Source organism: Poeciliopsis prolifica, unplaced genomic scaffold (assembly GCF_027474105.1).
Source record: "Poeciliopsis prolifica strain line A6 unplaced genomic scaffold, Auburn_PproV2 SCAFFOLD047, whole genome shotgun sequence".
NCBI classification, from domain to species: domain Eukaryota; kingdom Metazoa; phylum Chordata; class Actinopteri; order Cyprinodontiformes; family Poeciliidae; genus Poeciliopsis; species Poeciliopsis prolifica.
In genome coordinates, this window is record NW_026562422.1 from 3,447,114 (window position 1) to 3,473,535 (window position 26,422).

At 44.3% G+C, this 26,422-nt stretch overlaps 2 protein-coding genes across 11 annotated transcripts in view; one reads left to right on the forward strand and one right to left on the reverse strand.

The window, feature by feature from the left end:
- Window positions 1-122: 122 nt before the first annotated feature.
- alms1 (ALMS1 centrosome and basal body associated protein) lies at window positions 123-12,937 on the forward strand. The gene is made up of 18 exons (XM_055057381.1): window positions 123-212; window positions 938-1,025; window positions 1,344-1,464; window positions 2,514-4,140; window positions 4,266-4,425; window positions 5,059-6,063; window positions 6,406-6,521; window positions 7,154-8,012; window positions 8,140-8,259; window positions 8,960-9,127; window positions 9,351-10,132; window positions 10,235-10,352; window positions 11,223-11,441; window positions 11,552-11,751; window positions 11,889-12,054; window positions 12,159-12,216; window positions 12,465-12,564; window positions 12,689-12,937. Exons 2-18 carry the CDS (start codon window positions 938-940, stop codon window positions 12,731-12,733), a joined length of 5,952 nt encoding a protein of 1,983 aa, XP_054913356.1. The 5' UTR covers window positions 123-212; the 3' UTR covers window positions 12,734-12,937.
- Window positions 12,938-12,991: 54 nt separating this feature from the next.
- Window positions 12,992-26,422, reverse strand: part of dctn1b (dynactin 1b) — a 35,773-nt gene continuing 22,342 nt past the window's right edge. For 6 of the 10 annotated variants that reach the window (XM_055057387.1, XM_055057388.1, XM_055057386.1 and 3 more), the window contains 23 exons: window positions 26,190-26,213; window positions 25,703-25,900; window positions 25,158-25,362; window positions 24,323-24,401; window positions 24,041-24,200; window positions 23,854-23,958; window positions 22,955-23,146; window positions 22,730-22,846; window positions 22,492-22,644; window positions 21,628-21,788; window positions 21,323-21,491; window positions 21,118-21,186; window positions 20,735-20,947; window positions 20,292-20,453; window positions 19,760-19,891; window positions 19,479-19,607; window positions 18,900-19,042; window positions 18,641-18,807; window positions 17,146-17,273; window positions 16,876-17,059; window positions 15,807-15,880; window positions 15,618-15,707; window positions 12,992-15,156 (listed from right to left, as the gene is read on the reverse strand). In XM_055057387.1, the coding sequence (XP_054913362.1) occupies window positions 15,019-15,156; window positions 15,618-15,707; window positions 15,807-15,880; window positions 16,876-17,059; window positions 17,146-17,273; window positions 18,641-18,807; window positions 18,900-19,042; window positions 19,479-19,607; window positions 19,760-19,891; window positions 20,292-20,453; window positions 20,735-20,947; window positions 21,118-21,186; window positions 21,323-21,491; window positions 21,628-21,788; window positions 22,492-22,644; window positions 22,730-22,846; window positions 22,955-23,146; window positions 23,854-23,958; window positions 24,041-24,200; window positions 24,323-24,401; window positions 25,158-25,362; window positions 25,703-25,900; window positions 26,190-26,213 (3,192 nt within the window). In that variant the 3' untranslated portion in view covers window positions 12,992-15,018. Of the gene's footprint in view, window positions 15,157-15,617; window positions 15,708-15,806; window positions 15,881-16,875; window positions 17,060-17,145; window positions 18,468-18,640; window positions 18,808-18,899; window positions 19,043-19,478; window positions 19,608-19,759; window positions 19,892-20,291; window positions 20,454-20,734; window positions 20,948-21,117; window positions 21,187-21,322; window positions 21,492-21,627; window positions 21,789-22,491; window positions 22,645-22,729; window positions 22,847-22,954; window positions 23,147-23,853; window positions 23,959-24,040; window positions 24,201-24,322; window positions 24,402-25,157; window positions 25,363-25,702; window positions 25,901-26,189; window positions 26,214-26,422 lie in introns of those variants that run through there. The other 4 variants (XM_055057389.1, XM_055057383.1, XM_055057385.1 and 1 more) reach the window with 3 other exon arrangements.

Here is a 26,422-nt window from a genome sequence, read left to right on the forward strand (position 1 = left end):
ATAAGTTGCCCTGCTGACAAAGGTAAATCTACATGTTATCTAGAGCAACGTGATGATCTCACTTTTTTCCTGCCATTCAAATATTCTACTTCCGGGGTATTTTTTGACCGTTCCTAGCAACGCTCCTAGGTAACGACGTGGCGGAAGCGCGCTCAGCGTGGCGGACTGTCATCATCAACCAGAACCAAAACAACAACACGGAACCAGAACAGGTAATTTATGCGACTTCTTCCTTAACCACGCGAAATAAAGTTATTACTGTACGGTTCTTTGATGCGTCTTTGTTTTTACCAGTTTTTACCGGAAGTGCAAGTTAACGGTTACCGAGCTAGCTGCTGCTAGGCGTTGAGCTAACTGGCATACTAATGTTAACGGAGCTAACATGTTCACTCAGCTCACTCTCTTTGAATATGAGGAACCTTGGATAAGCCATTGCGTGTTAATTTATATTTACAGAAGCTTAAGTAGCCAGTAGTGTCTAAAGCTTTGCTTTAACGATTTCAGATACTCTAGCTGTACTACAACACATCTTTCAGTTGTTATGTTAACTCAGACTCAAGTCGGCTCATGTTAAAGAAGCTATGCAGTGGTGATTTTTATGGCCTAGATTTTTATGACAAATGTACACAGACTGTAAAACAAAATTTCTGGAATTTTTATTAAATTTTTTTAAGTGGACTAAAAAAAAACAAAAAAAAAAAAACCAACTGCAAATTCTTTCCTGTGTGTATATGGGTTGATAACATCACAAGAGGCACAAGAAGTGGAGCAGATCAACAGGGTCAGTAAATATGTTGCAGCTTTTGTTAGACTCCACCAGAGGTTTTAAAGCTCACCAGTTGCCATTGAGTTTGAAGGAGTTCAACCTTTAACTGTTTGGCTGTTTGAAGATCATTTGATGACCGGTGAAATAAAACTTATCTTGTGTCTGTTTTAGATGGCGACGACTCCTTCTCATCTACTAGGAGATGAAGATGCAATTGGCCCTGACGGACAAACAGGCCCATCGGCAGCCCGAAGTCAAAGTATTGTCCAACACGATCAGAGACCGCTTAAAATAAAAACAGATGTTCGGGAGCTTCAACTGTCACAGCAAAAAGTTTTCCAGCTAGGTATATTTCCTACATATAACAAAATAACATAAACGAGAAAATAAAACAGGTTAAGGATTGATTTAATTAATTGGTGCTGTATTGATTTTTTTTTAAATAAACTGGTATAACAATATTCTCTAGCCAAGAAGAACTTTGTTCTGACAGTAGTGCTTCATATTTATGTATAAGTGTTTAGATATTCCTGCCTCTGATTCAAATGTGTAACTTCAAAAACGTGTATTTCGTCAGAATTCCAGGACAGTCAACTGTCTCCTGCTCTGTCTCTGCTGCCTCTAATCTCAGGACCTGAGCACAGCGCCACTGAATACACTTTCTTCCAGCAAGATGATCCAGAATTTGCTCCCCTAAGGTAAGAAACACTGAGTTAATAGAATAGCCTTTATTATCCAGCAAAGGGGAAAGTCAGGTGCAACAGCAGCGTAGGATAAAAAAAAGTTCTCACAAAGGAAATAAAAAAATAATACATAAAAAAGAGATTAAGAAAATAACAAATAGTAATAGTAATCATATACTGTACAAAACTATTACAGAAAATGCTGTTCAGTTCATGAGTGTTGTTCTGCAGGTGCACCTTTCTACAAAAAAGTCACTTGAAAGATGCATTTCTCACATTTTGTTACAGGAAACCCACAAAACTCAATGCATTTTATTGGTATTTTATGTAATAGACCAACACAGTGTCACATCATTGTCAAATGGATTCTGTCCTCTTTAACTTTAACACCCCTAAATAAATTCTACTTCAGTAAAAGACATTCATACCTAAGAGCTCACCTAAATAGTAAGTAAGTAGTAATAACACTACCAGGTAGCGTCAAGATTATTGAATGAAAAGCGTCGATATTATTGTTTATCGCAAGAATTTATGGAACAATTTGTTGTTCAGCAAAATTTGCTATCGTAACTGAAAGACGTGGTTGTAACTATGGGTGCACCAACTAGTTTTCTAGGTGATTACCCATCTTTAAAAAGCCAGAAAATTACTATATTAGTTAGGATCAATTTTCTATTTATATTTTATTTGTCTGAAAAGTTGATAAGTATGGAGATAAAGATGCTAAGTTGACAACAGCGGAACTTTTGTTAACTGCAGACGTGACCTGGTGGGTCGGTCAGTCAGTCCTCTATTACGCCAGAGCAAAAGAGGACAGCAATGATTTTCTGATCTTTGCTGAGGTCGATAAGATTGGTGGATATAATTGGTTTCATATGTATCGGCCGATTGCCGATTTCCCAGAATTAAGAATATTGGGCCGATTTATTGGCTGGTTAATGCGTGTCCTTAGTTGTAACATGACAAAATATTGAAAAAGGTTCAAGGTGACTAGATACTTTAACAAGGCATGGTGACACTTGTACTGCTAGTGGAATGATAATCATATATATTCTTCTCGCCAGGGCATTTCCTGATGTTTCTATGGTATCAGAGAGGTTCCGTTTTCCTATCCATGTCAGGACCAGCCATTCCTCTGAGCAGAGCTCACTTTCCCAGCATCCTTTGGCTCAGACAACCCTCCTTTCTGATGAAGAAGCAAGTAGCAATTCCTCCCCATCTCAGCGTGACACACAAAGAAACTTATCAAGAGGAGATAGCAAAGAGACTAATTTGAAAACACTGTACGACTTGACAGACAGGAATAAAGTTGGAATTCATAAAGATGAAAATATCTTTCTGAACAAAGACATTCCTATGCAGGATCCTCAAGCTGACCATAGAGAGGTTGGCATGCAAAGCAGCAGCTCTGTTTCCTCTGAATCCCTGACCTCTATGAGAAGCACTGGCTTTTGTCCAGATCAGCCACAACACACAGAAGCTTTCAAAGACAACATGTTTGAAAGACAAGGTCCACCAGGTGAAGCCGGTCCTTCCCAACAGCAGAGAAGGCACAAAGAAATCAGTAACATCACTACTGGTTCCCGCTCGACTCAGCCCGATGATAGCAGCGAAGAGTTGCACAAAGAACTGCTGTCTGAGGTGCAGAAACTCAGCAACTTTGAGGCTCGCGAGCAACGAGGGGGTCAGACACCAACTCATGAGCTGATCACACCTTCTCTCAAAGAATCACAAGGCAAACCTAGGGGGAAGCCATTTTCGGCAGGCTCAGAATGGATTCACAGAGACAGAGACCTATGGTCTTTACAGAACCAAACAGGAAGTGATGGCTCCTACCTTGGCTTCCTCCCACAGTCTCAATCTACACCAGGCGTTTTCTTTGCACCACTGAAATTTGATGTCAAGACTAAACTTGCACATCTTTCAGCCATAGAATCTAACATAGATACCTTGTACCCATCAATCACGGGTGCACAATCAGCTGATGCCAGTCTTCCAGACACAGAAGATCCTCTGGAGGCCTCTCACAAAGTTCATTCCCTCCCAAGTCTCAACTATCTGCAGAAAGTTGACACCTGGAAGACAAAAGAAAGCTCAGAGAGGACCCCATCATTAGAAGGCCTGGCATTGCACAGACTTTCAGGAGCTCCTCCTAAAACAGGTGACGGGCCAGGACCCAACACCTTTATCCAGCAGCCTTCCACCAACCAGGATGCCACGCAGATCTCTTCCTCTACACCTTCAGGAGGTTCTTCTCCTAGACGAGGAGAGGCTGTAGGCGGAGCTCCCGGTGACTTAGAAAATAAGGGATCTGCTACGCAACCTTCTGCCTGTCCCTTTGGCAGATCACAGTCCCCCTCGTCACTTGGTACAGTTGTCATGGTCGCTGACAAGCACCAGCTGACCAACACTGTTCCAGAAAATAAGACAACTCAGGGCCTGAAGGACACTCTTCCTTCACCCAGTACCGCCACTCAACCCTCACGTTTTGAGAGCCTCGGTCACTTCAGTGACGCCTCCGAACTCTCAAGTTCCCAAGATAGCTACACGGAAATCAAAGTCGGACCTTCTGTCGGAACCTCTTCTGTTGTCAGCTTGGAGCTTGATAATTATGCCCCCTACTGGACTTTTAAACATTCAGCAACACCTCCTCCAGGGTCTAAAGAGCTCAACATTGACGAACGAATTCCAGTAAGTTGCTCTGATTTTTATTTATTTCTTTGTTTGAAGTCATTGTATTTCATGTAACAGATTATCCAGTTGAATATTTATGTGAACATTGTTGTCTGATAAGTCCTCTCTCGTTTTTCTGTTAGTTGTACCTTCAAAACCTTGGTATCGACCAAACGCCGTCAAAAATCCTGACTCCGTTTGCACCTAGAGGGCCCATCAGAGAACCAGAGTTCTCTCCCACTGATCTCTCCACTAGTAAAGGATCTTCTGGGACTCCTTCGAAGAGCACCCAACCATCAGAGAGTAACAAACCTTACAATGACCTTCTCTGTATGATATGCAACGTGATGGAAAAGCTTGTCAGCAAATGTAATGTTTTAGCAGCTGCAGCTAATAGAGCAATCAAATGAGATCCACATTTTTTAAACGTGACACGTCATTGAAATGTTCAAGTCCTGGTCTGTTTTTAGTTGTGCAAGCATTAAGGAGTGCTCAGCCATGAAGCAGCACGGAAGAGTCTGACATTTGATTTAGGCATTTTTCCAAGTCCGGAAAAATATGAAAAAGGGACATTTAGTATTTGGCTTCAATAATCCTTTCATCTGTTCATCTGTAATATCCATTTATTTTTCCTTTCACTCAGCAATCTTCCATTCAGATCCAACTTCCCATGTCTTTAGCTGTCACATTTACAGCCTAAATTCATAAAGAAACTTTGAATTTAAACTGTAAAAATGAGCTAGAAGGAAAGAAAACTATGGAAAATGATGTAATATTTGCAAGAAAACTGTTGGACCCAGGTGTCATCTATCTTTATGAAACAAGTCTAAAGCTGTGTTTGTGGTTCATTTTTTTAGTAAGTTCAAATTAGGCACAAAAATGTTAATTTACATATGAAATGTTATTAATGTCTAATCATTTTTGTCTCGTATCCAGGTAGCAGTCCCCATAAAGGCGAGTTCCCCAGGTCCAGCGTTCTGTCGGTGGATTCCAGTTCACGCAGGCCTCTCGGCACGGACAGTCTTGGACTGGTTTCCTCACCATCAGAGCAGGTCAGAGTGGAGACCTGTCCTCCGTCCAACACAGGAGCCGCTCGGAGGGAGAGCAGACCGGCCTCCAGCTCCGGGCCCGGTGACCGCTCCCACTCCTCTGTCCTGATCCAAAACAGCAAGCAGGATCTCAAGGCCGTCGCCGCGAGCGTCTCTGATGCAGATACAAAGTCATCCGTCCGGAGCAGCGATAACACGGATCAAGAAGCAGAGAATTCCTTTGTTAGCACAGAGGCATTGTCAGAGATCCATAAGCTACTCTCTCAAGCAGAGGACATGATATCTACGACGTCTTCCACGTCTTCGTCGGGACCTAACGTTACGCTTCCCTTCTCTGATAAAGACATTTTTAGGCCACCAAAAGCAACAACCAGCCGGCTGCAGAACTCCTCGTTCTCTTCCTCTCTCTCCACCTCCACCGGCGGAGACTTTAAGTCTCATTCCTCTCCACCGTGGGCCGGGTCTTCCTCAGACTCCATGCTTACATCAGAGAAACCGAACCAAAGCTCCACTGGGCTGGAGAGTTTGACGTCATCTGAGCAATCCGGTACTCCATCCACACAAGCCCGGCGGACAGAGCCGGAAGGATGCAGCGCGGCAGCGCCGGATAAAACACAGACACAGCCGTCAGCAGCCGCAAGCACAACTCAGTCCGACGCGGTTCTGGAAGAAGATAATGAAACGGAAGAAAAGGCTACACCTGGTGATCTTGGTGCAGAGAGTCGCTCTTTCTGTCCGGTTCGCGAGGACGCTGACCAGGAAGTGATGAGCGACAGCAGCAGCGAGAGCTCACTGGCTATCAGGGTGGCCAAACTACTGCAGAATGAGTCGTCAGCCACCATGACGTCGAACTCGCCCAGCGTCACAGATCAGGAAGAGGGCAAGGCCAGAGGTAAAAGATTCACATCATTTTTTGTTTTTGTTAAGATCAAAACAAACCAAGAAGAAGGATCTAAAAGCTCTTCCCTGTAAGGCTGTTGCTATTGGAGATACTTACATTCAATTCAACTTTTAATCTCCAAAACGCACAGGTACAGAGAGACGTCGACTGTTGCTGATACAACAGGCATACAAATCACTGCCAAGTTCTGATCGGTAGTGATTGGTAACCAAATTAAAGTGTAAAACTTTCTTGCTCCTTTAATTCACTCTTCAGTTGGCGTTGCTCCTTTCACTGGCTGCTTTCTTTTCAGACTACGTTAATCCCACATTAATTTATGTCCCCATATTGCAGAGTGGTTGAAGTCAAAGGTTTCGGGTCAGCAGGGTGACCTGCTGCTGTTGGACGTGGAAGACAGACGGCACATCGAAGAAATCAAGAAACAGCTCCTGATGAGAAATCCTCTCAAAGTAATAATCTTCGATACTCTTTAAGAGCAGAGAATCGCAAATTTTGTAGTTGCATTCCAAAATGTAACAAATAGTTGATTTTTTATATTTGTCATTTTTATGTCAGCCTTTCGTCTCTGAAGAGTGTAGGTGCTCCAGGTAACCTGCGTGTTTGCAATTTCTTGCAAAGTGTGCCAGAAATTGAAATACAAACTGTTCCTCTGTTCTAGGGTTGCTGTGTACAGATTTTTCTGGGGTTCTTTAAGCTTAATTAATGCAAAGCGACTGGCTAAAATGTCTGTATTCCTTCAACTTTTTAGATTCCGTCACACTATCGTCACTTTTGTCGTCGTCACAAAAGTACTTTTAAATGTCATCAAACTTTTAAGTCTGTATCGCCACTCATGGCAATCTGGAGACCCAAGAAGTTCATTAGTGAAAAAAATCTACAAAAACAGAGAATTTTATTAATTGAATAGAATCACCAACACTATTGCAAAGTGACGGAATGTGAAAATATTTCGGGGTGTGAATGCTTTTTTTTAAGCCGAAGTTTGCCCATGTTTGCTGTGGAAACAAGATTTTGTGGGTTCTTCTTGTTTTTTGGAGGCCTTTAAAAACTTCCTTGTTCCCCCCCCCCTCTTTTCTTCCAGAGCCAAGGGAGCACAGATACAGAAAGCAGCAGCCTGGCCTCCAGTGTTTGGGTCCACAGAGAGACCAATGTCCCGACAGCAGCTGAAACGTTTCCTACCCTGAACATTGCTAACAAGCAGCCAGCTGTCCACTCAGACCCTCAGGTAACACCACAGAGCAACCTCCAACTGGATCTGGAAGCCAGAGTTTGCGCCATCGCTGCCAGGGAAGGGGTCACACTCCTGACAAAAAGACCCCAGACCCTTCCATCCATCAGCATACCCACCCAAAGGAACTCTGTGACCTCCTCACCTTCCACTTTGACCCCCACTTCCACTTCTGCTCTCAGTCCAGCCTCAGACCCCCTCCACCTGGCAGAGCTTTCCACCGGAACATCATCAGCCAGCCAGTGTCTTTCAACCAATCTGGACGAATCCGAGACGATTCCTTTTGTCCAGATTATAACAGAACCGCCGTCTGAGCATGATGAAAGTACCAGAAAGAGGCGAGACACAGTGGGAGGCCGGGGTGAGGAACTTCCCCCCATCGCCACGCAGGCTGTAGATAAACAGGATGTGGGGACAAACGTCCAGTCTAGTTCTTTTCTGGCCGTCGGGCAGGGATCCAGGACAAGTCATTTCACTCTGCTGCCTGAACACAGTTTGGCCTCCGCTGCCCACTGTTCCGGTTCTGGTGCCGCCGCCACTGTGAGGGCCTCCTCTTTGACCACCAGCAGTCCAGACGAAGGCGTCGGGTCGTCGAGTCCGGCAGAATGGTACGACGGCGGGAAGCCGGCGGCTGACAGGTCAGACGCTCCCGCCGTTGATCCTCAGGGAAACGGCATCACACCGTTGAGTTCTTATCCTGCTGAAACACCTGGTAAGTTTTTAGAAGGTTTTATTTGAGTTTCATACTCTATTACCACCTTTTTATTTTTGTTTTAAAAAGAAAATGAAAACTGTGGCAACAGCAATTTACGTGCCGTCACTCGTCTTCCTTTCAACAGTGGCTGTGCTGCTGCCTTACAAACCTCGCGGCAGTGAGGAGCTCTTCTACGTCCCTCAGATGGAAGCTGACGTTTCCTCCACCAACCGGTCCGACACCACCATGGAGAGCTCTCACACAGGTACACACAGCGCAGAAATATTCATACTGCCTAGAACTGTGCCGCTCCGTCCAGATCCAGCATTTAGTCCGATCCAGGGTTTCGATCCAGCAATGCTTGTATCCCTCTGATCCGTTGGATAATAAGAAATGGGTCAGTTGTTGTCATACACTACAAAATAAGTTATAAAAGTACGTATGACTTGTATTGATATCGCATCTGCTCAATATTGGCATCGGCTGATACTCAAAGCTGCATTATCCGTTTCATTTCGAAAGTGGGAAAATTGTATCGGGACACCACTAATGTAGACATATTTCCATCTATGCATGTCTGTTAAATATGTTGGTAGTTGTTACCGCAGTAACAGACAGTGTGTATCCGGTAAACTAAATTTCAAGGTTCAACTGAAAGCCTTCGAGTCGAGGAGGAAGAGCAGGTTCCTGTCATGTTGTAACGGTCTGTTAAAGGAGAGCAGGTGGTCCGTTGTAACACACGCCGCTCGGCACGTCCATTATTCATGTTCGGGGGCTGAGTTAGACAAAGGCAGAGCTGCAGCCTGAGAGCTGCAGCCTGAGCAGAGAGGTGGAGGTGGGGCAGACTGGAGCCTCTTGAATGCTGGCTGGGAATATTCAGTTGCTTCCCCAGCAGCTTTTTGTCTTTGTCTAAATTCGATTGGCTCTCGTTGTGATGTAAGCAACCGCCGGTGCATTCCTCCCAGGGTCAGACGACGCCGTGCCTCCCGCCTTCAGCAGCGAAGTCCTTGGGGATCAGGACCCCAGGCTGGACCGCGGCGTCGCGTTCAGACACCAGGAGGGCATCTACAGCAAGAGGCTGAGAACAGCTGCCGTCACAATGGCAGACCGGGCACACACACACACACACACAGGTGAGCTGAACACACCCACAACACGGGGACATGAGATCTGACACTGGCCAGGAGACATGACGGTTACTGCTCTCATGGAAAGACTTCTTAATGCAGTCACTCATCTGTTCCATCACTTCCTTTCCTTATTTATCCCACCTTCTTTCCTCCCTTCTCTCCTTCCTCCCATCCATCCACCCTGCCTGTAATAACAATAATGTCTCCATATCTTCTTTATGAACAGTAGATGCTCCTGCAGCAGCAGACCGAGGGTCTCCAGCTCTGATCCAGGGTGTGAAGCCGTCGTCCCAGCAATCATCCACCTTTGCCAGAGCGCCTTCAATCAACCTCAAACCCTGCAGTAGGGATCAGGGCACCAGCCCCATCCACTTCCCCCAGTACAAACCAGCAGAGCTGGTTCATGACAGGTTTCATCCAGCACACTTGGAAACGGCACAAACCGAGACCAGAGAGCGAGAACGTCCTCTGCCGGCCCCCCGACAGGGCGCGAGCACCCTGGACCACCTGTGGCAGAAGTTCTGTGAACAGCGGACCAAGGACGAGGCTCGGCCCACTGGCGATGAAGACGCTTCCCTGTTGGAGCGACTGGAGCGTCTGTCTCGCATGATTCATCGCGCACAGGCTGCTCAGGAAGCCGAGAGGCAGGAAGAGCGGAGCAGTTACTTTCCTGGAAGGACACAGAGGAAAGAACGAAAGGAGATTAAATGGAGCGGACATGGCGGAGTGACGGATAAGGGACAGGAAGTGGGCAGAGGAGAGGCGGAACATCCAACCCATCTGAACCACCCATCCTCGCCAGCAGACAGGGATCGTCCAGATAGCCTGTCCAGCCCTTCCACCATGGACACGGCCCGACTCGTCAGGGCCTTCAGCGCCGACAGGGTCAGAAACGTGAACAGCAGCTCTCGACTCGGTAAACTGTACAGCACCATCAGCAATCAGAGGGAAGGCTGGAGAGGAACGGAGGCCGACTCCTCGGTTACCCTCACGCCATCCGAGGAATCGGTACGTGTGTCTGAGAGGACAGGAAGCTGGAGACTCCAGCTTCCTTTAACATGTATTATTCCACTTGTCTGAACGTAAAAGTGCTTCCGCACCTGCCCTCAGGTTGTTGCCGATTCAGCACAAACGTCCAGCTCACACACACTCTCACCACAGCGCCGACCTCCCAGGGTCCTGACAGCCAGGAGGGCTGGAAGAGGAGTCAACAAAAGCATCCAGGCAGGTCAGTCATCACCAACCATGATCAACTCTCACTTGTGAGAAAAAATGAAAACTTCTTAATTTTTCTATGTTCATCTTTTTAATGTAGGAATCAAGGCTGTCAGAATAAGGAAGGAATCAATGAATCGTATGACAAATTAAAAGGAGCTCAATGATTTCCAATATGATGATTAATATTTTTTGAAGGCCATTTTTGTTTACAGAGGCATTGTAATGTCACTTTTATTTTTGTTTTCAATTGTTTTGTTTTTATTTCCGTTTTCCATATCTTTTTTTGGGTATCGTGTTTTACTTTGGATATTTAAAACGTCTTCCAGTTCCGTCGCTGGGTGCTCTTTAAACTTTAGGTTTATTGGTCTTTGACAGGGTGAATTTACATTATTAAGCCATTGTCAATATATTACTTTAAGATGGTCTAAAAGCAACAATGTTTTTGTTTATCACAATTTTTACTGGGACGATTTATTATCCACCAAAATTTGTTTCCATGACAGGCTGAGTAGGAAGGAATAGGAACGCATTTCTTTGGGAGATTAATAAGACTGCATGAAATGTATTCATCTTGGTTTTCAATATTCTGCACATTATTTGTCTCGATGTATTTGGCAAATAACACATTTACAGAAAAAAAGTGTTTTTTTTATATCAGATGCTAAATGTATAGATTTTTTTGGGGCAGTTTTGGCTTATTTAGAATCTTTTTCTTTCATCAAATATTCTTTTTTTGCCTGTATCCTCCAGTTAACTATTAATACATTACTGACCCTAACCCTTGACAATCATTTCAATAATCAATTAATCGTTTTTCCCCTCAAAAAAAAAAAAAAGTAATGTTTTGTAAAGTCGGTAATATTTTCACTTTCTTCCTCAGGTGAGCTGGAGATCGTTCGTAACGGAACTCGGCGGAACACCAGAGATGTTGGGACTACGTTCCCGTCTCCCGCAGAGTCCAGGACTCACGGGCAGACCTCCTCTTCTTCGTCAGGCACGGTGGGAGGAAGAGGAGGAAGGTGCAGAGCTCCTCCTAAATCAAACAGCAACCAGAAGCAGAAGAAGGGCAAGAGGAGCCCCACCAAGCCGTACCCTAAAAGTAGGTTTGCTCGTGCAACTCCCGACCGAAGACGGGTTTCTCCAAGGAAGTGGGAATGATTTTGCGATGCACTTTTGTCGTGTTTGACATTTTAAATGATGCTTTTAAAGGCGTTGCGTGGTTCATCCCGGCTGACAACTTGAGGTCCGAGATGAGGAGGGAGAACCAGCCGGAGAGGTCCAACACGGCGTGGTTTGAGTCGTACAGCAGAACCCGACCGTGGAGAGAGCTGCTCAGACAGAGACAAGTCCGAGATCTGAATCCTAAAACCAAACTATTGTCCCCTGGTCTGGCTCGGGTCTCTCTGCAAGTAAGTTTATGTTTTGTTTTGGGGTTTTTTTTCTTCAGAAATGTGAATTAAAAAAAAAAAATACAAATAGTAAAAATGTTCAGTGTTTGACACATACGCATTGCGGGAGATTTCATCGTATTGCTTCGTCCCTGCAGGAGGCTCTGGAGACGCGGCGGCCGGATTTCATCTCTCAGTCCAAGCAGAGGGTCAGATGTCTGGCTCTGCTGGCCGAGGAGAGGAGGATCCAGTCTGCGGCCAGCCGAGAGAGAAACCTGCTGTTCGACCAGCAAGAAGAACCTCAGAGCCTGGCGAAACCCGCAGGTATCCAGAACCTGGAGAGCCACTGCTCCACACGTCACTCTGGACGGCAGGAGTTACAGTAACTGTAGCAGCTAAAAGTTTGTTGGGCTTTTTTCTCTGCAAAGGCACAGCGCTGTTGAAGAGAGCAGTACCCAGGAAAGAGATGATCCAGAGGTCCAAACAGTAAGCATTTGATGTTAATATCTGCTTTTCACAGTAGAAGCTTCTCAGTTTATTATAGCACAGCATGAAAACGTCCCACAGAATAAGAGCAAATTCAGCACATAAACACTTAGACACTGTATCCATGGTGTCCTTTAAGGAAATGATGTTTGTTTAGTACAAAGGTGTATAAAGGTCATAGTTTAGAGTATGAATCTCACGTCTTTGTTTAATTCGCAACACTGACACTGTAAATTTTACTGCAACAGAATTTATGAGAATCTTCCTGAGGTGCGTCGCAGGAGAGAGGAGGAAAGGCGGAAGGCCGAGTATCAGTCGTACAGGCTGAACGCCAGGCTGTACAACAAGGTGCCGTCCGTCCGTCCATCAGTCCGTCCGTCAGGAACAAAAACACCCTGATCAGAATTTGTTCCGCTTTGACTCCATGTTGGAAAACGACAAACATGCCTCTTGTTCTTTTCCTGTTTTTCAGAGAGTGAGGAACCGAGTCCTGGGCAGGAGAACGGCCTGGCAGTGATTAAACAAACAGCTCCAAAATATTAATTTATTTCATTAGTTATGTGAAATTCTTTTGAGCCATTCAATACAGAAGAAAGCAGACATATTTTTACCAGAAAAAAGGTGCTCCAGATAATTTCTGTCTATTTTTTTAATCATGTGAAACAGAAACTTGGTTATTGTTTCTTTTATTGTTGTTGAAATTAAAGTGATTTTACTTGTTTTTTTTTTTAGTTTTTCTTTTGTTTTGGGAATATGAAGACAACGAAGGCCGACGTTGGCTTTGAAGGATTTATTGATCAGATATCGGTTGTGCAGCAGCAGGAAACCACACAGGGGACAAAGAGACGAGCTGGACAAGCTGCAGATTCACACAGCATCGCAACGTACTTTCATACAAACACATTTTGCCCGTTTGACGAATTCACAAACGTTCAAGTTAATAATGACAGTCGTGTGTAAACAGAAAGAACATAAATGAGTAAAAATGTCAGGGAGGATTCAGCCTTGGCAGACATGGTGCTAAAAAAAAGAAACGTTCTTTGGCAGACATCATTGTAGTTTTTCTTCAAGAAGGTTCAATTAAATAATAATAATAAAAAAAACTAAGGCAGGCGACTGATGGCTGCAGGGTATAAAGTTCCAGTCTTTAGAATGTGAACCTTTCTGGGCTCTCATTGAAGAAACCTGAAGCGTAACCCGACCCAACTAGCCAGGTTGTGTCCACTGAAGTTATTTATTTCCTTTAGCCTCAAAGGTTTTCCTCCAACGTTTGAATAATGGCGAAAATCCCCTCCTCTGTTTGTAGCTGAAACATGTGCAGGACTTTGTCCTGTTGTGCAAATTCTAATGTTCACACACAAACACAAAAAAAAATGACATTTACAACTCATAATTTCCCTTCTCACAGTCAAGCTAAGCAGAGCACAATGCAACGACTCCCTAAAAAGATCCAAACACTTCCTAATATTCTGCAACAGTTTCACAGGAATCACACAGGAGCAGAGAAGAGCTTGATTAATTCGGCGTTCGTGAGTCTGGGCGGCATGCATCAGTTTATACACTCTGGTTTACCGCCGCAGTCTGGAGCACGGCTTTCCGTCACATCACGATGGAATCAAGCTGACTGACCACTGAGCAAACGTGACGTCGTTTGCCATCAGGCTGAGGCCTATTTCTGATCTCTGGTAATGTTTCCACCTGACTACGCCAATTTCTGTTTGAGAATCTCTGGCCAGATACATATTTAAATTTGAACTCAGGATTCAAAGAAAAAAAAAAAGTCAAAATCCTGTTTTGTTTTTTCTTTTTGTTTTTTTTTAGATGGCCCTAATCTGTAGATTCAAAACAAGTATTTTATTTTCTGGCTTTGTTGTCATGGGGGATCATTAATAATTTCTATTGTATTAAAAGCTGAACTGATGGCTGTATGAGCACAAAAGACTATAGTGATATTTCAAAATAAAGACAAAGTTAGTAGCTTAGCTTATCATAGTATTGTATATTAGCTGTTAACATGGGCTAGCGTTACTAAAACACCAGTCCCTGTGTCTGTTAGTGAGTGCAGATCCTGCTGAGACCCTGATATTTCCAAACGGCTCCCAACATTTCCAAATCCAGCATAACAGACAGGTTCAAAGCTAAACATTTTGCCATCTTGAATGAACATTAGACATGCCACAGTGTCTCAGACTCCTTTTTAAACAACCTCTTTTATGTCTGTGATTCAAATTCATTTTCATTCGCCTTGTGCTGATGCTGGAAAACACAAAGTGTTAGTCTTCATTCAGGAGCAACCTCCACACTGAAGATTGTTGTCTGCAACACAATATAGCGCTTACAAATGGTGCATTTACGGTTCAGAAGAGGCTTGGATTTTTCATTTTGTGACCAGGAAGTCACTGAATGAGCTGATGATATCTCCAAAGAAGAAAAAAAGAAAAATAACCTAACGGCCTGAAATTGTTTCAGTTGTCAAATTGTACCGTTTCTTTTCTGACATTCTCGTTTCAAACAGCCGTGAGCAGAACGGGGCGGCATCAAAACCGAGCCTGGCGTTACGGAAATAAAATCCAAGTAAGCTGAGATTAAAAATGTCACTTGTAACAACAGAGCTGCTAACATCTCAAACATGAAGGTACCTCCCCGTTTTTAGTCTTCAACCTTCCACTTAAGGCTGCAGATTCCTCTTGCTTTGACTCGTTTGGCCTCTGGAGGTGGAGGAGGGAGCAGAAACTGATGGTGGCATGTTTGTGGTGCCGCAGCAGGCGGAGGAGGGTGGGGGTCACAGGGGTCAAGCAACATTTAGGTCTGCAGGAGACTGTGGACTCTTTGCAGCTGGGACTGGGACAGGACGAGGCGGTGGACCTGCTCCTGACCGCTGGGACACGGCACCAGGACTCGACCCACCAGCACCGTGTCAGAGTGCTTCTCTTCGCTCGCCTGGAAACAGGCAAACACAGAGGTCAGACCCGCAGCTTCTCGATCTGCGCTTCAATTGATCTACAAATCGCACAAATTGGAAATCCCAAAATAATTCTGCTCAGTGGAAACGCCGTATTTTTCTCAACATATGACTAATTTTAATTTGGAGTATTTTTCAATAAAATGTTGTGCTGCTGGGACGAGGTGCTTTTTCTGTTGCATCAAAATGAGTATATTTCACAAAAAAACTCAACAGCAAGTGGTAAGCGTGGTGAACCTTTAATGGCTTGCTGCATGAATACACATATCCGGTTATGATTTCAATTGCATTCCTTATTTAATGGAAATGCCACAATTGCGAAACTGGGCGATTTTTTTTGGGTGACATTGACAGAAGTTCTGCAGACATTTCTAATGGAAACACGATTGTTACCTTTTAGCTAAATGGTTCCAAGAGGTTTGATGTTTTTGTTTACTACCTTCACAAAGGAGGTCGAAGGGAAAGTCGCAAAGTCTGACGAGACTCGAGCTCCAGGCTGCAGATTGACGACGTGCTCTGCTACCTCTCCCTGAGCAGAGACAGAGAACAAGACATGATGGTTGAAACTACAAGTGATTTTTTATTTATTTATTTTAATTCAATCCCAAAAATTTTTTTTTTTTTTTACCTTCAGCCTGTCCAGAGTCTCTCTCAGGGACTGCAGACGTGCCGTCTGTTCCAGCAGCTGAGCACTAGGTGTCACTGTAGGACAACACAACGTTAGCAACCTGTTCCTCTCCCTCCACACAAAGAAGTGTGTTCATCAGTACAATGACACAGACTCTGACCGGCGGCGTATTGGTTGAAGGTGGAATAATATAAAAATTCATAATCAGGAGTTCCTGAAACACCTGAAATATAATTGAGCCCTGCACCAATCTGATGGTTGGATTCCAACATTAAAGGATTATAAAGGACAAATACCTTTGGTGAGATCATGTGTCTATTTATTCAAGCATTTAGCAGCAAAAGAGGTTTTGGAAAATGTTTTTGCTTATTCTATTAATGCATAGTTCTCAATTAAAATGCAATTCATCAATTCGTTAATTGCAGACTCTGCAATCAACTCAATGGCAAATTGTAATCGAGTCCCACCACCTTTGTTTAGAACGGTCTAAACAAAGTCCAACTGAGAATATTTGACAAGACAAAAAAATTAGAAAAAATGTTCAAAGGTTCTCTCTATTTACTCATACCGAGCATAAAAAAAGAGAAAAAGAAAAAGTCAGGCTGGGTGTGCAGAGCTGGCAGAGACAAACTCCCAAAAGTACAACAGCTGAAATATTATTCATGAAATAATTTGAAAATGGTTTTACTCAACCTTCCATTTCCAAAATGCTGAGCTGCTTTGTGCAGCAAAACATCTCAATAAAACGCACCAAAACTTCAAAAAGGTGTGCAGAGGAGCCAAAACGTTTACTCAAGTAAATGTAGAACTGCTTCAAGATGATTTATTCAAGTAAAAGTAAAAAGTATGGCACAGTAAAATTATTCTTAAAGCCTTTTTCAAGCGTTTTTTACTCAAGTAAATACAGTTTACAGACCTCTGTAAACTTGCGACTGTTGCAACAGTGTCGCTGCGTTTCCAATGAAAATGTGAACAAAACTTTGTCAATATTGAGCGAAAGAAAACATCTGCAGTATTGATGAGAGGAGGAAACCAGTCATCTAACTTCCTCCACTCAGCCTCTACTGACCCGGCGATTTTCCAGTGACGTCCACCACCTTGACGTTGGCGCTCATCTGCAGCAAAGTCTCGAGGAGCTGGTCGGTTTTGCGGTAGAGGGCGCTGGAGAGCACTTCGGGTCGTCCTTCCTTGGAGGGAAGCTTGGTGACGTTGAGCGGCGGCAGAGAGGCGAGCTGGGTGCGCATCTTCTCCGCCTGCCGGGAGGAGCAACAGGAGGAGCGCGCGCATGGAGGTTAAAAGCCGTGCGGATCGTTTGGGCGGCTCACGGTTCCGTCCTCACCTTCAGCCGGTTGTTCTCGTTCTTCAGGTGTTTGATGCAAAGCCGTTGGGCTTCGATCTGCTGACTCAGCAGGGGAGAGTCGATCACCTGCACGCCGGAGCCCGGGCCGACTCCGGCCATCATGTTGCCTGAGGAGGACAACAGGAAGGCTGGCTGTGACATGGAAGGAGGTATGGATGATAGCTTCGCTCTTCCTTTAGGACGCTTGTTTATACCTCAGTCATTCAGGGGTTTCTTTTTTAACGCTCAATTGTACTAAGTTTCTGGCTAACGGAGGAGTTTTTTTGTCTCACAATTGTGACGTTGAATGCATGCTGGTCGTGCGTTCTTATGGGCCAATTACAACATCCGTCGCTCACTAAACTGAAAGAGATACTTCATCACAATGCAAACACAAATGTTAATTTAGTTCCATAAACTAAAGCTCAAACCTGGAAATAAAAATGATGACACACCTCCACAGTAACAACGATTTATCCCATCGATCTGATTGGACACATGCTTTTGTGTACAGCTCAGTCAGAGTCGTAACGTCGTTTTGTTAGAGGTTTCCATTGTATACTGGCTTTCATTCAAAGCTTTAGTATTTACAGTGATCTCTATTCTAGTCTGTGTTTTTAGTTAAACTATGAGTGAATCTCTTGGTTGGCCTCAGGATGGTGTACACGATTTTTCTCAGGACAGTCTTTCTTCAAGATGTCCCAAACCGGCTAAAGACAGGACGAGAAGTCTAGATTCAATACGTCTATGATTTAGTTGCAGTCTTACTGGATCCTTAATATGGTTTGGACTTCTGGGGGTAGTTACTTCGCCTGTAACCAAGGTTGACATCATGAAAAAATCATTTCCAGCATCTCTATTTTTTAAACCAACCATTCAGTCCTGATCACAACGACAGAGTGATAGCAGGTGCCGTGTCGTTGTTAATGCTAACAGCAACATTCAAATAACACTTGCAGTCGGTTTTAAGACTAAAACAGAGCAGACATGAAGTTTTTGAGATTACGTTGATCCTCATTAACTTTTGCTACATGAGCAATTTATTCACAAATGAAGAAGGTGGGGGTATGAAAAAATATCTGTTTATGTCATCTAACTATAACAAACAAATAGTAAACCAGTAATAAAAAATGCTGAAATACACACATAGTGTAGACATGTAGTCTTCGTCTACTTTAACTTGAAATACTTTCTGCTCTTTGAAGGCCCGATTATATAAAACGTGCATTTTTCATTTGATGAAACTCAGCCCTGAGACAACAATGAATCAACATCATGCAGAATCACATCAGATGCAAGCAGACGGATACCTTTTTGTTCCTCTGAAGAACAAAGCACATCAATCAGAAGATAAAAGAACAAGATCAAAAGGAGAAACACGTTATTTCTTGTTTGAACTCAAAATACTTCACAGATTAACTATTAGATTGTGACAGATACAGCTGTTATAGTAACCAGGACAGATTTGCTTTTTCCTTTTTCTGATCTCACTCACCTCCAGCTATTCCTGAAACCATGGAAGCGATTCCTGACGGGCTGCTGCCTCTCAGTCCGTCCGCGGTCATCTTCGACTGGCTGTTGATTCGCTGCTTCAGCTCCGTCTTCTCGGACTCCAGCTGGTCGATGTCTGCCTGCAGGGCGTCCATGGTCTCCTCAAACTCCCTGCGGAGAGGGGGGACACCGCGGCAGAGCTGTAGACCTGCTCCCACCGCCTCGCTCTCGGGGGGTTATCTCACGTGTGAAACCATAATTACTTCTCCTTCTTCTTCAGCAGGGTCTGGGCCTCGTCCAGCCGGGTCTGGATCTTCTCGACCCGTTCGTCGGCGTCTTTGGACGAGCTGTCCAGCTTCTTTTCCAGCAGACTGAGACGGATGTTCGCCTCGCTCAGCTCTTCTCCCTGAAACGTCACACGGCGCCATGAGGGTCTCTGCATGGTGACTAACACAGTTTCAATAAAATCGGTGATTTATCGATGCCTTTCCCCATGGCGGAATGAATATCTGACATGTAACTTCAGCGAAAATTTAAAAACAAGAATTTTGTGTTTGATTTTGATTAACTTTCTCTGAAGCACAGAGGGTGAAAATTACACATACCAACTCAATTATATGCATACTTATATTTGGAATGCATTTTAATTTGTTCATATTTGAGCCACTTTGAGAAAATGTGTATCAAATGTTAAATGAAGCCCCTTTTTCTTACATTTTAACTCAATGCATTCATGTGTTGAATGATCTTCCCGACCAATAAACCATTTGTGCTCACAATAAACGCTTTCTGACCGAAGCGTTTTCATTAGACGTTGAACACATTTAACCGCGTTTCTCCACCTTGATCTTTAGAGACTTCTTCAGCTCTTTGATGACCGTTTCTCTGTCCTCCAGCTTCAGGCCCAGACCTTCGGCGTCTGTGATTTCGGCTCGGAGAGCTCCGGCTCGCAGATCCACCGGTGGAAGGTTCTGTGGGATGATGGGGCAAAGAGAAATAAAACTAGTGTTCTGCGTTCGGACAACATGTGCGGGATGAAAACCCTTCCACTCCACTTGAGGAATTTTCATAACGGAGACACATCTGCACAGTTGCTTCACACCAATAAAATCCTTCCAGTTACCTTGCTTTGGGGCTTGTCTGAGTCATACTCTCCCTCCTGCATGGCAGTAGCCATTTTATTCATGGTTGCAATGACAATGCTACAGGATTGTCGCAGACACTCAAAGGGGTTGGCGCCCTGAGATCCATAGATCTGCAAAGATAAGGTTTAAATCCACCATCAGAATACTCCTTCCAACAAGTCGGCAATTAAACCCGGCAACATATTGTATTTATACTGACAACGACTAACCTTTATAAGGAATGAAGGTGTGTAGGAACTTATAATAAAACCAGATCTGAAGAGCTTTCTAGGGGAAACCTTGATGGTGTTGTGAGGCTAAAAATCTTACAGCACAATTGTGCGTGTGCGTCTTTCTCGCTCTGGAGGAGAGCCAGCATTGACTAGGATGAAGTTTAGGGTTGGACTTGCCAAGAAAGACTTGGGAGTCCTTTTGTGATAGCCTTCAGTTCAACTTCTAGTTACTGTTTCCTTTGAGTAGGTTGGCTCAATTTGCTCCCAGAAAAAAAACCCAGAGGAACTGGTGTATCACCTGTTCTGCAGCCTTGAACGCCACATCCTCCAGTTTGACTGCCGCCAGCCCGTCCTGTTCGCCGAGCGGAGACATCATCTGAGCTCCAGCAGCAGCCACTTCCTGCAGCACTGCCACCACCCAAGTCAGGTGTTTTCGGCAGTCTGAGAGCGTGTCGGACACCTGCAGGGCAGAATCGGTCAAAAGAGAAGAGCAATCTGAAAGCCTCTGTATCTTATCCAATCTACTCTCCTCTACCTAAATAGTGGCGAGCCAGCCAGGAGCTACTGAAATCCTGGATTACAGCAGTGCAATGTTTATATTTTAGCACCTTTTGATTGTTCCTAACATGACTTCTTAATATCGCTGCATTATGGAAGAAGTTGACAAGTTAGGAGTTGATGTAGCCAACACAGTGAAAGTGACCAGGATAGCAGTTTAAAACACGTGGCTCCCATGGTTACCTGTTGTCCAAAGTTAAGTGCGGCAGGGATGCCGGGTGCATCTGTTCCTGGCATTCTGCGGCGAATCTTCTTACAGAACTGCCTGATATCACTACAGGAAGTCTCCAAATCCTTCAGCAGCACGGCCAGGTCAGCCTTCTCCTGACCCGTGTGCAGGAACGCCCGCAGGCGGCCCACCTCCACTGCCATGCAGTCCAAGGCACTCTGGGTGAACTGAACATGAGAACAAGCCATTGGGGTCACATCCTAACCTAAACCTTAACAGACTTCTAGTGCTGTTCCAGGAAATAAAGGAAACTTGTAGCAATAATATAACATTGAGGATGGATGGATGAATGTGGTTTAGTTGTTTCTGTTGACAGACTAGTTGTGTTTTTACTCACTCTGATGTGATCAGCCAGCTGCATAGTGCAGTCCTCACTCTGATCTGCCAGATGGATGCTGTACAAGTGCTAATGAATAAAAAATATTTAACATAAAGATTCAGGTCACTGGTAATATTAAAAAAAATGAGAAAAAGATACATTGCAATGTCTTACTGGCTAAATGAGACGGTTTTTAAGCAATGTGGAACATAAGTCTGCAGACCTGATAGTATTTTATGGCCTTGGTGAGCGGCTCCACGTTGACCGTCTCGTCCAGCTGGTCTTTGTGCAGCAGGTCAATGAGGAAATCCAGAGAGCGCTCATGAACACTCATCTCTGGGTACAAAGAGCCCACCTTCTTGTAGATCTCTACGCTGCACTGAGACAAAGCTCTGGCAAACAGACCCATGAAGAAGGTTGTTGCAGTAGATGTACAGTATTTCAAAGGGTTACATAAAAAGCATAATGGTGGGAAGGATTGTGAGCTCCATTTTGAACTCTTATCTGCGTCTCTGCAGTGAAACTTACTGCTCATATTTGTGGAGAGTAGCTTGAAGCAGACTGAGGGAGTAGACGAGACCGCCTGCGAAGCTCAGCTGCTCACCGACGCCGCCCTTCAGGCCGACTCGCTCTACACAGTTTTCATTCAGGTCAAACTTCTCCTGCGCTTGCTTGCTGATCAGCTCAGCCTGAAGACACACAAAGATGGTTCTTCTTTCCTACACACTGGATTAAGATAGCCTTAAGACAGGTTTAGAGATCCCTCTCCTGGATGTCCAAGACTTTGCTGGACTGGTCTTGTTTCAACTCTCTTGAGCTAGTGTGGCAAATATATTTTGCATTTGAACTCCAGAATTACTAAGCAGCAACTTCCCTCGGCTTCCAGAATGCAATTATTTACAGTATGTGCAATTTGGAGTTGTGGGCACACACTCCAGCTGGGAGCCCTGTTACCTGGCAAAATCAACACAGACCAATTTCTATGTCCAAGGAGTCAGAACATGGCATGGCAAAACATCACAATAAATTAGACAACTCAGAGCAGTGTGACCATGATGTGGGAAAGATTAGGTTGTAGCTTTGACGGGAAGCTTTGTCCCATTTTCTAAGCATAACAGACTTCCCTCAGAGAGTCTCTAAAGATTCTTCTGAGGATGGTGTAGCCTATGCTCTCTATATAAATGTAGGGTTCTCTATGGTTCTCTATGATGCCATATACTGAAATCTCATACTTTGCAAAGAAACACCACAATCTCACAACAGACGTTTTAAATATCTTTAAAACCATTGGGGAACTCCTGCACGCCAATGTGTGTGATGAGGGGCCTACTGTGTTCTTGATGTGTCTCTACCTAAAGGGCCTCAGCTGCACTCTGACAATGAGCAGTCTACCTTGTGAATGAGTCTGGGGATGAGCAGCAGGACCAGGATGCAGTCATGGTCTCCTCCATGACGAAGGAAGGATTCAGGCATAAAGGAGGTCAGAAGAGACACGTGTCTGTTGGCCTGAGCCACCTCCATCTTCCTCAACTCCATCTCGATGGCCTGAAAGAACAACCACAATTTGCGTGAAATGAGTAACAAGTGGAGTCGCCGGCAGTCTCCTCTTGCTCGTACCATATGAACTGACCTTGGCGTAAGCTTTTGTCTCCGCAAACTTAATCTTGAAGTCAAACATCTCTGCTGGCGGCTGCTGCTGTAGCTCTGCTGAGGCCTCCTGCTGGCTGGTCAGCTCTCTGTTCACCTCCTGCAACAAATCCCCCACATTCAGCGCACACAAGGTGTGTGAGAAAAGCATGAGCCGGATACGCTTAAGAAAATATCAAAAAAGCAACGATCAGATGTGTATGTGCACCTGCAGGTGAGCGGTCAGCTCTCGGTACTTCTTGATGGTCTGCTGGTAATCTGCCACAGTCTCCTGTGCCGCCTCAACTCGTTTCTCAGCCTCACGGACTCGGGCCGCTCCCAGGTCCAACATCTCCCTGAGCTCCAGCTCCGTTTCTCTGGCGTTCTCCTGCAGCTCGTCGTTCATCTCATTTATAGCTTCCTGCGGCACAAAGGCGATTACAAGTATAGCTAACAAAAACCCTCCTGGTGTGGAAGTTGGTACGATAGAGAGGAGACTTAGCTAGCTATTTTCAAATATGAACACTGACAAAGCATAAAGATAAAATCAAAAAAAAAAATTCTGATCAGTGCATTTCTACAAGAAAAAAAACCTTGCTGTTCACATACATGGGCATACTTGAATAAATATCTTAAAATTTGGGTATTCGTAAACTACAATGATTTTTTTCTATAACTTCAAATGTAAAAAAAGGAAAAACTTCATTGTGCAACTTACAAGCAACAAAGATGTTGCTTAACATCACGCATCATAAAGTTTTTCTCAACAGAAGATGAAAAAATGTTCAACACAAAATTAATCATAAAATATCAATAATTTAAAAAATAAAACGATGATCAGAGATGTCAGGACCAGAGTGTTCCTTTCACTTCTCCACCGATTCTGACAGGGCGATTGCTGCTCGGACAACTGGAGTGCTACTGAAACTCTGGGGACCCTTTCTGCATATCAATGAGTTTTTCTGCTGACTCATTTCAATTTAAAGATTAAATCCATGAGGAAACAGCAGCACTTTAATTTGCTTTGAACTCCATGCCATAAATCTAACATGGAAGCCGGCGTGAACAATGACGCGTTTGTTACTGAAAGCGAGTGGGTCTTCCTCTGAGCTGCTGGTGTTTCCTCACCAGGTCTGTGACCGTTTCTCTCAGCTCCCGGACTTTCTCCTCCAGATCCAGGTTTCTCTCCGTCAGCGTCTCCACCATCTCCTCCGCCCCCAAAGCTGCATCCACCTGAAGGACAGCATGGATTTGCTCTCACTAACTGGACCCATCACACAGCGCCCACCTTTGGCACCTAAAGAGTTTCTCGAACCTGTTCTTTCAGCTCGTCTATCGTCTTTTCCGCCGCCGTCATCTCCTCTTGCAGCTTTTCCTTCTGGCCTCGCTGAGAATCGAGCTCAGTGTTTTTCTTCTCCATCTGCTTCTGCAGCTTCACGTGTTCTTGCTTCTCCGACGCGGACAGGTCACGCATCCTGACGCAGAGCAGGAACACAGCAGGATTTTGTAGAGTGAAATGGGAAGGATCTGTGTGTAAACTCTGTTTTTGTGAATAATTAAAACCCCCACTTTTGTTTTCCAATGGAGAGGCACTCACCTGACCAAAGCTTCCTTTAACCTGCTATTCTGTTCTTCTAGCTGCTTCACGTGATAACTGGAGGCGGCGCCGTCCGAACCTGATGCACACGCCAAAACAAAGTTAGCGATGACTGTGGCTATATGGCGTCTTGAGACATTTTAAACATTCTGTCACATTAAACCACAAAGTTCAATGCATTTGACTGGGCTTTTAAGTAATAAACAAAAAATAAAAGTAAATGAGAAGTGAAATGAAAAAGATGAATGGTTTTCAAAAGATTGCAAATAAACATCTGGAAGTTGTGCCATGTATTTGTATTCAGCCAGACTTTATTCAGTGACTCCTAAAGAAAATCTTGTCTTAACGACAAAAGGTCAAGACTCTTAAGATGTGATCATTTTTTAAGAGCAGCAAAGTAGAGAGACCTCCAGAGGCTCCACGGGGTAAAGGGCACTAAATACAAATGCACACCACACTATTCAGATTTTTACAAAAGATTTTAAAGATCATGCATCATTTTCCTTTCACTTATTAACTGTGGAGGAATTAAAGTTGGCTTATCACATGAAATCTCATTAATAGTCACTAAAGTTTGTGCTGTTTAAAAGCATGTACAATAAAGTTTGTTCCACTGCTTTATAAATGTTCGGCAATTTTTCACCGACCTTTTCTCACCGCCTTCATTGGTTTAACTCTTATTTACTTTGCTTACAAAGAGAAGAAAACAAGAAAAATAAATCCTAGTCACTTTAAAGAAAAGTATGGCTTCATGACTTTGGGCCAAATGTCTGCGTCAAGTTTAAACACGACGTAAAAGATACGTCTTGTGTCACTCTGACGACGTGATCCATACCTTTTTCCTCAATCTCGTGCTTTAGGATCTCCAGGTCCATGGTGAGCTCCTCCACTCTCTCCTTCAAGGAGTCGACCTCCAGCTGTAAGGACTCTGCTCGCTCCTCAGCCATCTCCTTATCCAGAGTCGCCATCTCGATGGCGTCGGCCGTGTCCGACATCTCCTCCATGTACCGCTCCTTTGCCTCCATGGCTTCTTTAGCCTCCTACAAATGGAAATAATACAATCTATACGTGTATACATTGAACCATTTATGTAAACCATTTCATTGGCTTAGATATTCCATCCTGGATTTCCTCAAAAACATGCAGTGCTTTCACACCTCAAATAATGCAAAGTTCATATTCATTTAGAAACAACAATGCAAACTGTTTTAGCTCAGGAAGAATTCAGAAGTCAATATTTGGAGGAATAACCCCTCTGTCTTCATTTTTTCCAGAGCTGGATTTCACCGTAGAATGGCGTCGCGATCAGCTACATGTAGATGGAATCCTGCAGTCGGCCTCCAGCAGCAGCTGCCACGTCCTCCACATTTGCCTCCTTACCCTTTTTGCCTCTTTGAGTTGTTTCTGCAGCTCCGCCTGCTGCTCCTGCATCTTGGTCTTCCACTCCTGCAGCTGCTCCAGCTGGATCTTGTGCTTCTCCAGTTCCTTCAGCTTGGCTTTGTCCTCCGTTCGCTTCATCTTCAGCGTCTCCAGCTTCTCGTCCAGGTCCTTCACCTGAGCGCGCAGGGCCTCCTCCTCCTGCAGCACGGACATGGATGGATTAGAAACAGAAGCCACTTTTGTAATCTTTCTTCGATGGAGCCGCCGTTAGGAGCAAAACATATCTCTGGAGACGCGGGGCACGCACGCATGCCTTATTAATCATTTAATGTGTGCTTGGAGGACACACAGGATGCACACACACACACCCCTGTGAAGGCCGTACACTCCCTATGAAGCCATCACACCTTTGACAGCTTGTTAAAATGTTAGTGACAGAAAAACAACAGTTCAGTGTCAAGTGCGGAAACAACCCAGATATCTGCACCTCTGTTTCCATGACGACTTCCTCCTGAGGGGGTGAGACACAAATAACACAGGTTACCTACCCCTCATGGTGGGGTTGCTTCATGATCTTCATGGAGATTGTTTTCTTCACTATGCAGGAAATTAATTGTATGATTCAACTCTACTGTTAGAAGTTAATCAATGATTACTAAAACCCAGCGCCAAAATACTAAGTATTGTGCTTTTTTGTTGTTACCATCAAATGTTTTTTTA